The sequence below is a fragment of the Pteronotus mesoamericanus genome, unplaced genomic scaffold (assembly GCF_021234165.1).
Source record: "Pteronotus mesoamericanus isolate MK-2021 breed Mesoamerican mustached bat unplaced genomic scaffold, CSHL_Meso_final contig_182, whole genome shotgun sequence".
NCBI lineage: Eukaryota > Metazoa > Chordata > Mammalia > Chiroptera > Mormoopidae > Pteronotus > Pteronotus mesoamericanus.
In genome coordinates, this window is record NW_026555078.1 from 30,496,986 (window position 1) to 30,508,489 (window position 11,504).

General features: G+C 33.5%; 1 protein-coding gene across 1 annotated transcript in view; it reads left to right on the forward strand.

Moving 5' to 3' along the window:
- The window catches only part of EXOC5 (exocyst complex component 5), a 43,231-nt gene that overhangs the window by 24,114 nt on the left and 7,613 nt on the right, over nucleotides 1-11,504 (forward strand). The window contains exons 13-17 of the mRNA XM_054567512.1: nucleotides 2,523-2,631; nucleotides 5,718-5,838; nucleotides 7,326-7,412; nucleotides 10,666-10,774; nucleotides 10,968-11,183. Of these exons, the coding sequence (XP_054423487.1) occupies nucleotides 2,523-2,631; nucleotides 5,718-5,838; nucleotides 7,326-7,412; nucleotides 10,666-10,774; nucleotides 10,968-11,183 (642 nt within the window). The remainder of the gene's footprint in view (nucleotides 1-2,522; nucleotides 2,632-5,717; nucleotides 5,839-7,325; nucleotides 7,413-10,665; nucleotides 10,775-10,967; nucleotides 11,184-11,504) is intronic.

The following is an 11,504-nucleotide window of genomic DNA, read 5'->3' on the forward strand; positions in this document are numbered from 1 at the left end:
GAAATTAAAATGTACATGGGAAGAATAATAAGATAGGAGGTTGAAAAACTAGAGAAAAACTCTTTGTATATCAAGCTTAGAAATTTGGACTTGACCTTGTAGTTGATGATGGCTGCTTAAAGGATATTAAAAAGGGCAGTGTAATGAGTAAGCAGATTGATTTTTATTTCCTTTTTTAAAAGTAACTTTGAGATATAATAATTGACATTCAATAAACTATTAAAACTATTTGTTAATGTTGATAAATTATGTGTACATTTTTAAAACTGTAACTGCAGTCAAGATAATGAAAAGATTCATCATATCAAAAAGTTCACTGTTGCCATTTTATTGGTATAAATCCCCTGTTCCCTTTTCTCTACTTCTATCCTCAGGCAACCCTGGATCTGCTATATGTCCCTATAGATGAGTTTTTTAAAAGAAGGGGACATTTGAGGACTAAGTCTTGAAAGCTAAATAGGATGTCTTCAAGGAGTTGATTAATTTCTTAGAATTTTTTATAAGAGGAATCATAGTATATTATAGTGTGTACATGTGATTATGGCTTCTTTCACTCAGTATAATTATTTTGAGATTCATCTATGATGTGTGTATTGATTAGTGTGTTCCTTTTCACTGCTGAGTAGTATTTTATCACACGAATATACCACAGTTTATCCATTTACCCTATTGATGGTTTGGATTGGTTCCATTATTTTGACTATTATGAATGAATTTGCAATGAACATTCATTCATATGTCTCTGTGCAGATAATGCTTTAATTGCTCTTGGATATATACTTAATAACAATATGGTAGTAGTCATTAAGATACTACCTGTTTTCCAGAGGTGTTTCGTTTGACATTCCTATCAGCAGTGTGTGAATGTTCTGTTTGTTTCACAGAATCCCCAGCATTTAGTATGATGAATCTTTTTAATTTTAGACAATCTAATAGGGTGTGTAGTGATACCTCATTATGGTTTTATTTTGAATTTCTTAATAACTAGTGATGTTGAGCATCTTTCCATGTGTTTATTTGTCATCTATATAGATATTCTTTGGTATTTTTTTGTGTATTTTTGAAATTGGGTTGTCTGTTATTATTTTTTAATAGTTCTGTATTCTTTATGGCTTATCAAGGGTATCTGTTGTTGAGCATCTGTGAGCAAATAAAGGAGGTGAGAGTTGTGGTAGGGTTGTGGTATGGAGGGTAAAGGTTGGATGGTACTAAGAAGACCAAGAATGGAATTGAGTAATGCCACATCTGTGTCTATAATCAGTGGAGACTTAGGGCATTTTAGGTGGATTATGTAGTTCACTTCCAGCTGTATATACCAGATAATAACCATTACTCTGAGAGGGTGCATAAATGGAGACTACCAGTAGGCAACAATCAATTGATAAGTAATGAAGAAAGCATTTATAAGAAGTTGAGAGGTAATTTTCTCTTTAAAAGGGAATGAATTTTTTTCAGCTAACTACTAGTAATTCTTTTACTGAATAGTTAATCAGCATCAGCATCAAAATGAACATTTATTATTGTGGGCTTACTATGTGCTAAACACTGTTAAAAGTACTTTATGTGCATTTTCATATTTTCCCCTCAAGGCTAGGATGTGAGTACAATTCATATTATTCCCATGTTACAAATGAAGAAATTGAGGCTTTGTAGTGTTATTTAACCTCAAGGGTTCATTCAACCAGGAAGTGATGAAGCTGGGATTTGAGCCTTTCATAATTTATAGTGCTTCAGTTTATTGATTTCCCTATTCTACTCTCAGTAAAATAAAGAATATTGTTTTGTTCTCAGTATTGCTAGAATAGCCTTTGTTCAGTTGGTGGCTCTCAAGCTTCTATGACTGTATCGCACAATAAGAAATGCACTTTATATAGCAGCCCAGTGTACCTTTTTTTTTTTTAAAAGGATTTTGTTTATTTTTGAGAGAGAGAATGAGAGGGAGAGTGAGAGAGAGAGAAACATCCATGTGCTAGGGAAACACCAATCAGTTGCCTCTCACACGTCCCCAACCAGGGACCTGTTGCTCCTGCCAGACATGTGCCCTGATTGGGAATTGAACTGGCGACCTTTTACTTTGTGGGATGATGCCCATCCCACTGAGCCACACCAGTTAGGGTAGCCCAGTGTACATTTGTTATATGTATATGTATGCATGCGTATTTCATGAAACTGTATTTGGTTTTACTGTGTACGTTAAAAGGGATTTTATTGTACTTTATTTTCTATTGTTTCTCTCTCTCTTCTCTTCCCTCTTATTACAATCTTCTAAGGGATTGCAATTCAGGTCAGAAAAACATTGATCTAGTTCAAGCCAGGAGACTTGTAGGCAAATACGGAGCATTATATGTAGGTAAAAAAGGCACTGAAAGTGGGGAGGAAGAGGTCTAAGTTATTATTTTGATACCTGAATATTGACTACAACTTATGCAAAGTTGATTGCTTAAAAAAAAAGTGTTTCTTTTTTTTGTTTTTGTTTTTTTTTAAGGTAGACTTGAGTGATGTGTTTGATTTTTGTTTTCTAGCTCTCTGATCCTTCTGATCTACCACGGAATGCCTTTAGAATTTTTACCATTCTTGTGGAATTTTTATGTATTGAGCATATTGATTATGCTTTGGAAACAGGACTTGCTGGTAAGTATATTTGTCTGTGTTATAATTTGTATTAAATTTCTTTGATCCTGTTTGGTTAAATGAATGTATAATGTTTTATATATATTCAGCTCTATGTGTCGAATTTAATTCCGTGCAATGAATGCCTTCTGAGCTTTTGAAATACAAGGATTTGTCAGATGCTGAAAGCTGTGCATTAATAGGGTATTCATGACTTCTTCCCTAAATTCTAGTCTTATTAATCCAGTTGTCTCCTTGACCTCTCCACCTGTTCACTGTGCATCTCAAATTTAACCTCTCCAGTGAAACACATGATCTTCCACCTTAACCTGTTCCGGATCCCTTTAAAAGGCATCACTGTTTACCAGTGAAGTCCTAAAGTGAGGAGTTGCCATAATTCCTCCTTTTCTTCAATCCTGATACACACTTCCAAACATAACTCAAATTTGCCTACTTTTCTCCATCTCCACTGATACCACTCTAATTTAAACACCATCTCCGTCTGCTCCTAACTGGTCTCCCTGCATTCGATCTTGCCTCTCCAAATTACTGACTCCATGTAACAGTTTATCTTTTTTTGGTTTAAGACCCTTTAGTGGCTTCCTATTACTTTTAGGGGGGAAAATAACAACAAACTCTTTATAGAAGCCTGGTTTTTTCATCTGGTTTCCTCATATGTAGTCATCCTCATATCACATGCTATCATTACCCTAGCCGTTCTGGCCTTCATTCTTTTTCTTCACTTAGGCTCTTGGCACTTGGTGTTTCCCCATCCCCTAACCTTTTCCTTCAGCTCTTCTCACGTCTGGCTTTTCAGCTCTCTTTGCTCAACTAAGATGTTACCTTCTCAGAGAGGCCTTTGCTGATTACCCTAGCTAAAGTAGCCTTCCTCTCCTAGCCTACTCATCATTGCATCATTGAGTTAACTTTTTCCATAACACTTATTACAGTGAAATTTTCATTTGTTAATATATGCCTCCATTCACCAGAATTCATTCAGTACATACTTATTAAGTGCCTACTTCTGCACTCATGGAGCTTGAATTCTTGTGGAAAAGGTAGACAAATGACTAGAAAGAAAAATAAAATTGAGTAAGAGATAGATAGGAAGTAGTAATGGGGAGGTAGGAAGGGATATTCAGGGGCAGAGGGCTTTTTTTGAAAGGATGTCTCTCTGAGAAGGCATACACCAGAGAGCTAAATGAAGCCTAGGAGTGAATTGAGTATTTGGAGAGAGTTTTAAAGTTCAGAGAGCAGCATATAAGCTCTTGTGGATACGAATCTCATGTGTCTTACTTACCATTATCGGTTAGCACCTAGAAAGCACACCGCAGACACTCAAAAAATATTTGTTGACTGTGTATAACATTATTCCATAAAGTTTCTAACATTGAAGCAAAATTACCCATAGTTTAGTAACCTTGTGGTTTATTATTACCCATTTTTTGTATAGTTGCTTTCGTAATATAGATAAGCATTTGTGTCTTTTTTTTTTGGTTTCTTAATTACAGCTGACGGTTGACATCAGGTATTTAACATTTACCTTTTGCAAATGACTTTAAAATGTGGTAATTTGTATTGGGATAATAATACCTCAAAGGTGCCAAGATTTAAAAAGATAATGGAAAAATCAATGAAATAAAATCCATATAGTATGAACGATTTTTTTATTTAGCTAGTATGGAAAATCTAGTATCTTCATCTTAATAGCAGTATTCACAGTTTGGAAGGGGTTAGGAAATTTCCTGCTAGGATAAGAATGTCCCTTACATTCATAAATATTTTCCATGCATCTATTTCATTACTGCTTATTGTAATCATTTCTAATGATTGTCTAAAATTCTGTCACATGTATATTTGATAAAGTTAACCATCCCTATTATTAGACAGATTAGATCTCTTCAGCAATTTACTAATATAAATAATGCTACAGTGAAATTACAGAGCTTAAAGTGCTTTCCTTATTTTGAATGATTTTCTTTACATAAAATCCCAGAGTTGAAATAACCAGATCAAAGTGTGTTACCAATTTTTAAAATTTCTGTACATATAAACTGTTTTTCCTAAAGGGTTTTTCCCTACTCTTTGACACTGCTACTGGCATGTATGACTGTACCAGTGTTTCTGCACTTTATTGAATCTTCTTTTTAAAACTTTAATTTAGTGGTTAAAAATATGTATACTTACTGCCCTATACTTTCATTAATAACAAGGATTAGTATTTCCTACACGTGTATTGACTTACTTTTTTCTCTTGTAAGTTTGTGTTGGAGCCTTTAATTTTCTTACAAATTGGTAATTTTGTCTTTTGTGGGAAAATAAAATACCTTTGATTATCATTTTAAAAACTGAAAAAAGTCATTATTCTATAAAGAACTCTGTTTTAAATTTTTTTTCTCATTTGCTGTGAATATTTTTCTTAGTGCTTTATGCCTTTTAATTTTAGCTAGAAACCTAAGCATCTAGGGTTAGAAGGACCTTAGAGTTTATCTATTACTCAAAAAAGGGAATTGAAATTTGGAACAGTCACCTGTATTTTTTGGGCCAGAATGGCTTGAATTCTTTACTAAATGGATTGGCTTGAATACCATACTAAAAATTAAGAATTTATTCTGTAGACAGTGAGGAGAATGAATATTTTAAGGGTAGTAGTGGAGAGCATGTTGAGTGAAATGAGTAAGTTTAAGTATGTTGCTATGGCATAACAGATAAAGAGATTTGAACCAGGAAGTGAATAAGAAAATTATTTTAACTGTTCTCAGAGATAAAGAGGCCTGACTATAAGAAAAATGGCAGATGTATGTTCATGGCTCAAGTAAATCATTAGGCACAAGAGAGCGGGAAAAGGTATAATTTAAGATGATACACTTATTGATCTATTTTTCAGTTTATCTCAGCAAATAATGAAGACAGGAGATGGTGAAAATTTGAGCTTGAAAACTTTGTATGCATTTTCTTTCTTTTACTCTGTCTACAAAAATCACTGTTAATTTATTAAAACAGCAATTGTTTTTTATTCATGTTGTATATATAAAACCACACTCTTCTGTTGCCAAGGTGAGCTTCTGAAAGTATGACTCTAATACTTACGTGCCTTCCAACTTTAGGAATTCCCTCTTCAGATTCTCGGAATGCAAATCTCTATTTTCTGGATGTTGTGCAGCAGGCCAATACTATTTTCCATCTTTTTGACAAGCAGTTTAATGACCACCTTATGCCACTAATAAGGTTAGTCAAATTTTCATTCGTATTTTAATAACTATTATAATAGTCTACGTATCTTTTGTTAAATATTAAAAGTAGTACATATTAATAATAACATCAAACAGGACAGGAAAGTGTGAAATAAAAAGTAAAGATTCTTTTCCTTCTTCCTTGCCTCCTATTTTCCCTTGCTTCTGTGGTATTAATTTTGGTTTATTTGAAAAGACTGAATCTGTAATCAACCTGTGTCTGATGTGAAAGAAGACCCCTAGCTTATAACCACTTTTTGTCATATAAGGACATCAATACAAATTTTTATGAGATTAATAGGATAGATTTTGATGAGGCATTAAGTAAGGTTTGGTTTATATCTTCCTATCAATTTATGTGAACTTTTAAAGCACATGAGGATTAAGTTAAATAGTATATATGTTAACCTGCTCTATAAAACTTTATGTGTAGTGCTGTTACTATTAAAGAGGAATATATATGTAAGATAAAATTCCAGATATTTTGCTATTAACGTTGATATGTCAAGAAATTAATCCAGAAACAATCCCAAAGATAAAGGTTACTTGTGATCTCTGAATCATATTTTGAAAGAAAATTTACTTTTTTAAAGAGCTATAATGCCACAGCAAAGAATTCACATAACTCTTAGTGAGCATATTCCTTATTATTTTGCGTGTTTTTGACATTTAGATAGCATGCAGAGAGCAAATAAAGCTGTCGGGTATTTTGTTTGTTTTTAATGTAAGAAAGCTAAATATAACTGTTTGTCTCCAAATTTTAATTAGTGTAATTTACTGTGATCATAAGACTCTCGTGATAGTCTGTGACTTTTCTTACTAGTATACCAGATATTTAATGAATAAGGAAGCCAAATAGTTCCAAAATTTCAAAATCACATTTTTATATTCTTAAGGTATGTCATCTCAGAGATGAAAGTAGTAACAGGTGTAAATCTTCCTTTTCTCTATTAACTGGTTAAGTTTTACTACTGTGACATTTATAATGAATATTAAATACAGTTGACCCCTGAACAATGAGGGGGTTAGGAATGCCAACCCTGCCCTGCCCCACCCCTGCTGTTGAAAATCTGTGTGTAACTTCTGACTCCCTAAAAACTCAACTATACTAATAGCCTACTGTTGACCAGAAGCCTTACTGATAAACTCAATAGTAGATTGACACATATTTTATATGTTATATGTATTATATACTGTATTCTTACATTAAAGTAAGCTAAAGAAAATGTTATTAAGAAAATCATAAGGAAGAGAAAATACATATACAGTATTTACTGAAAGGTCCACTTATTAGTGGACCTGTACCGTTCAAACCTATGTTGTTAAAGGTCAAATATAATTAGTACTCATGTGTTTTGTTGTATTTGTGAGCATATTAAAATAATGTGTGTGTTTATATAAATGTATATAGCAAAACACATATGACTGTGAAAAACTTAGACTTGTAAGACTAATGTGATTTTTTCTTTAAACATTCAAAAGCTCTTCTCCTAAGTTATCTGAATGCCTTCAGAAGAAAAAAGAAATAATTGAACAAATGGAGATGAAATTGGATACTGGCATTGATAGGCAAGTTGTTGGTTTTACTTTTTTTTAAAAATTTTTTAGACTTTATTTTTAGAGAGAGGGGAAGGGAGGGAGAAAGAACAGGAGAGAAACATCATTGTGTGGTTACCTCTAGTGCACCCCTACTGGGGATGTGGCCCACAACTCTGGCATGTGCCCTGACTGCTACACCAAACCGGTGCTAGTCCACTGAGCCACACCAGCCAGGGCAGGTTTTACTTTTTTTCTCTTACATTTTTAAAAATTATAAAAACATCATTGTAGCACCATAAAAATGGTGTTCAGGAAAGAAAAAACGTCTGTCTTAATTTTACCAGTTGACTTTTATTTTTGCATGTTGATTTCATCCTTATTAGAATGTTATTTTTATTGGATTACTAAGCTTATTATTTCTGTAAGTCAGTGTGTTTAGATTTACTTTTAAACCAGATTCAGTTAAAAAAATATTTTTGTAACCACCCCCTCTTACACATGTTCCCTCTCTCTCTCTCTTTCTGTCTCTCTCCCTCCCTCCCTCCCCCCCCCCCCCCGCCAACTCCTTAAAATGGTATGTAACATAGAGTTTTATTTTCATTTAGAATTTTCAGGCTTATATTTGAAATGCTTAAAATACATACACTAATTTTCTGCCCCAGTTGATGTGGCTTGGTTGGTTGGGCACCCTCCCATGAACCAAAAGGTCACAGAATCCAGTCCCAGTCAGAGCTCATGCCTGAGTTGTGGATTTGGTCCCTGGTTGAGGCACGTGCAAGAGGCATCTGATTGATATTTCTCGTATTGGTGTTTCTCTCCCTCTCTCTCCCACTCTCTCTGGAATCAATAAAAATAAAATAGACAAATTTTCTAAAGATAATTTCTTTAAGTGAATGCAAACTCTACATTCAAAAATGCAATGTAGAATTTTTAATAAAATTATAGTGTGTATGTATATGTTATATACATTATAATCATCACTTCAAGAATGCAAAAAAAGATATTTTTGTAACATTTATTGTAGTTGATTACCTATCCATTACTGTAAAGCAGTGGTTCTCTTTTTTCTTTTGAGATGATGGAGGGCTTGTATTTGTTGATGATTATAATAGGTACCATGTTTCCAACATTTACTGTAGGCCAGGCATAGTGAAAGAATCTTTGCTTGTATTATTTCATTTATTAGGTAGGAAATATCTTTCCATTTTATAGATGAGGCTACAAATGGAGGCTTAAAGAAATTAAGTAATTTGCTCAAAATCACTCAGTTAATGTTGGTAGAGCTGGGATTCAATCCAATGCCCCTTGTACTAGATTTTGGCATATCTTTTTTATTTACTGTAATTCTACTCCTTTTTCTTCTGTTGAAGAAAGCATAATTGAATGCAAGTTAATTATGGTGCTGTTATAAAGAAAACCTGGAATCCACTCTATTTTATTAAAAAGTGAATAGCTCTAGCTGGTGTGGCTCAGTGGATCGAGTGTCGGCCTGCGAACCGAAAGGTTGGCCTTTGATTCTTGGTCTGGGCACATGCCTGGTTTGTGGGCCAGGTCCCCAGTTCAGGGCATGCAAAAAGCAACCAATCAGTGTTTCTCTCACACATTGATGTTTCTCTCCCTCCCTTCCCCTCTCTCTAAATAAAATTTTTAAAAAATTTTAAATAATCTTTCTTAGTAGTAGCAAACTTGCACCTCATCTCTCAGTTACTTTCTCACTAAGATCAAGAATTACCATAGAGTATGTTGTAATAAGGGAAAGGAAGATAAAATTGAAGAATAAAACTGGAAGGATGAGGATGTTATAGAATTAATTACTGAGACTAGTTTACGGAAGAATTAAATGCTTAGGAGAATCCTAAAAACTGATCTCTTCCTTTGTTTTTAGGACCACATAAGATTATAGATATACAAAACTTCTCAATAAAATTACAGTATGTATGTATACATTATATACATTATAATCCTCACTTTAAGAAAGTATGTATTTTTGTGACATAAATCCCTCATACTTATTTGTTTCTTCTTGCTTTGCGTTAGAATACCTGAAAATCATATTTGGGAGGTGGGGAAGTTGAATATGTTAAGTCTTCAAAAGTACAGGAAATAGAAATTTCCTAGTTGCCTTTTTAATATATGTATTAGGTAATTTCTTTTCCTCTTTCCATATTAGCCTTAGTCTCAAAGTCTTTGCATTAGTTGTCTGGTTGAAGGCCCAGGGTCTGTGGTGGTCTCTTGAATGTGAACTTCCAATTCTCCTTTAAACCCATGTACAGTGAGGCCAAGGGGTGAACTCAGCATTCACCTCCATTACTCCTGGTATTTTCAGATTGATATCCATGCACTGTTAGGCCAGATTTCCTTTGCCTTTGAAGTTTACGTCATCTTCTCTTTCTTTTTGCCATTGTGTCTCACTCATTTATGTCAGTTTCCTAAATTTATTGAGGATTTGGGCATCAGACTCACACAATTTTTCTTTAAACCTTAAGTCTTAGGTTATTTTTAGGTTATTTCGACCTCCATGTATGTGACACAGTCTTGTTATCATTGGTAACAAAAGTATAGCCTTGAACCTGAATAATCCCACGCAGGGCACACAACCTTCTATCTGTTTCCTGACCTTAGCAGGAACTCTTCATCTCTTGCTAATCTGTTTTTCTTTTCCTGGTTTGACTTTATTCATTATTGTGCTTAGATTGCTTGGTCCATCCTTGAATTACTCATAATTACCCTAAAACCCATTTTCTTTAACCATAACTGTCTTAAAGATCCTACACTGTGGATCAGTGCAGTCTTTTTTATTCCCATAACTGAGTGGCTGATTACTGTTGGAGAATATCATAAAACTCAAACATTGTTGGTCCTATTATAAATCCATTCTCTTATTTATCAGCTGGGTCTTCAGTATCACTTGTCCCCAGCCTCCTGCTTGTCTTTAGGCTATGAAACAAATGTTCCTCTCACCTGCTTCTCCAAACTTTAGCCATTCTTCTTATGCCCTCTCTTTTCCCTTTCCTAAATATTCTTTATATATAGTTGTTAAGGAAGTAAAATAGAGACAGGCTTCTAATATTTTAAAGATTGGGCAAATGGATTTTTAGCCCATTTTTAGAAGGAAGCTAATAAAACCAAGAGTTCTTTGACATCAAGACCTAGATTTTACTTTTTCTAAAATCTAAAGTCTACCAGTAGTAAAATAGGTTTATGGTGATATTAAATTAAATAGTTTTACTTTAGTATAAATAAAAATAAATGGATCAAATATATGCTGTTCTCAATTCTTTAGAACATTAAATTGTATGATTGGACAAATGAAGCATATCTTGGCTGCAGAACAAAAGAAAACAGACTTTAAGCCAGAAGATGAAAACAATGTTTTGATTCAGTATACTAATGTGAGTATAGTAATTTGATATATGCTAGTAAGAAATATCTGCTTTCTTGTTTATCATTTTCATTGGTTTATCTTACTGTAGTCTAAGTTTTTTTTCTTTCTGTACTTAGAGATTAATGAGAAACAATATATATTTTCTCCTTAGCTAACATGATACACATTTCTATGTAATAAGTGTAGAAAAAATTTTACAGGCCTGTGTTAAAGTCTGTGCTTATGTAAGAAAACAAGTGGAGAAGATTAAAAATTCCATGGATGGAAAGAATGTAGATACAGTTTTGATGGAATTTGGAGTACGTTTTCATCGACTTATTTATGAGCATCTTCAACAATATTCCTACAGTTGTATGGGTGGCATGTTAGCAATTTGTGATGTAGCTGAATATAGGAAGTGTGCCAAAGACTTCAAGGTATGTATTCACAAATATCAAACTTATAAGTAGGCTCAAGAACGTGTCAGATCATTAAAAATCTATACTGATTTATCATTTGTGAAAAGTTTATAACTTTTATTGATGCTGTAATGAGAATAACATTTCCTAACTGAAAAAGTATTGTAATCATATTTCCATATTGATACATTTTTGCCTTATGCTTTGTTTTAGACAAAGTCATATTTCCCACAGTCCACATGAACTTGTTGACTATCATCACTAATGCTGTGTATGTCACATGTCAGCAAAATATGTTCTTACTTCATGTTCATCTCTCTGAAATCACTTTTCCTTAAG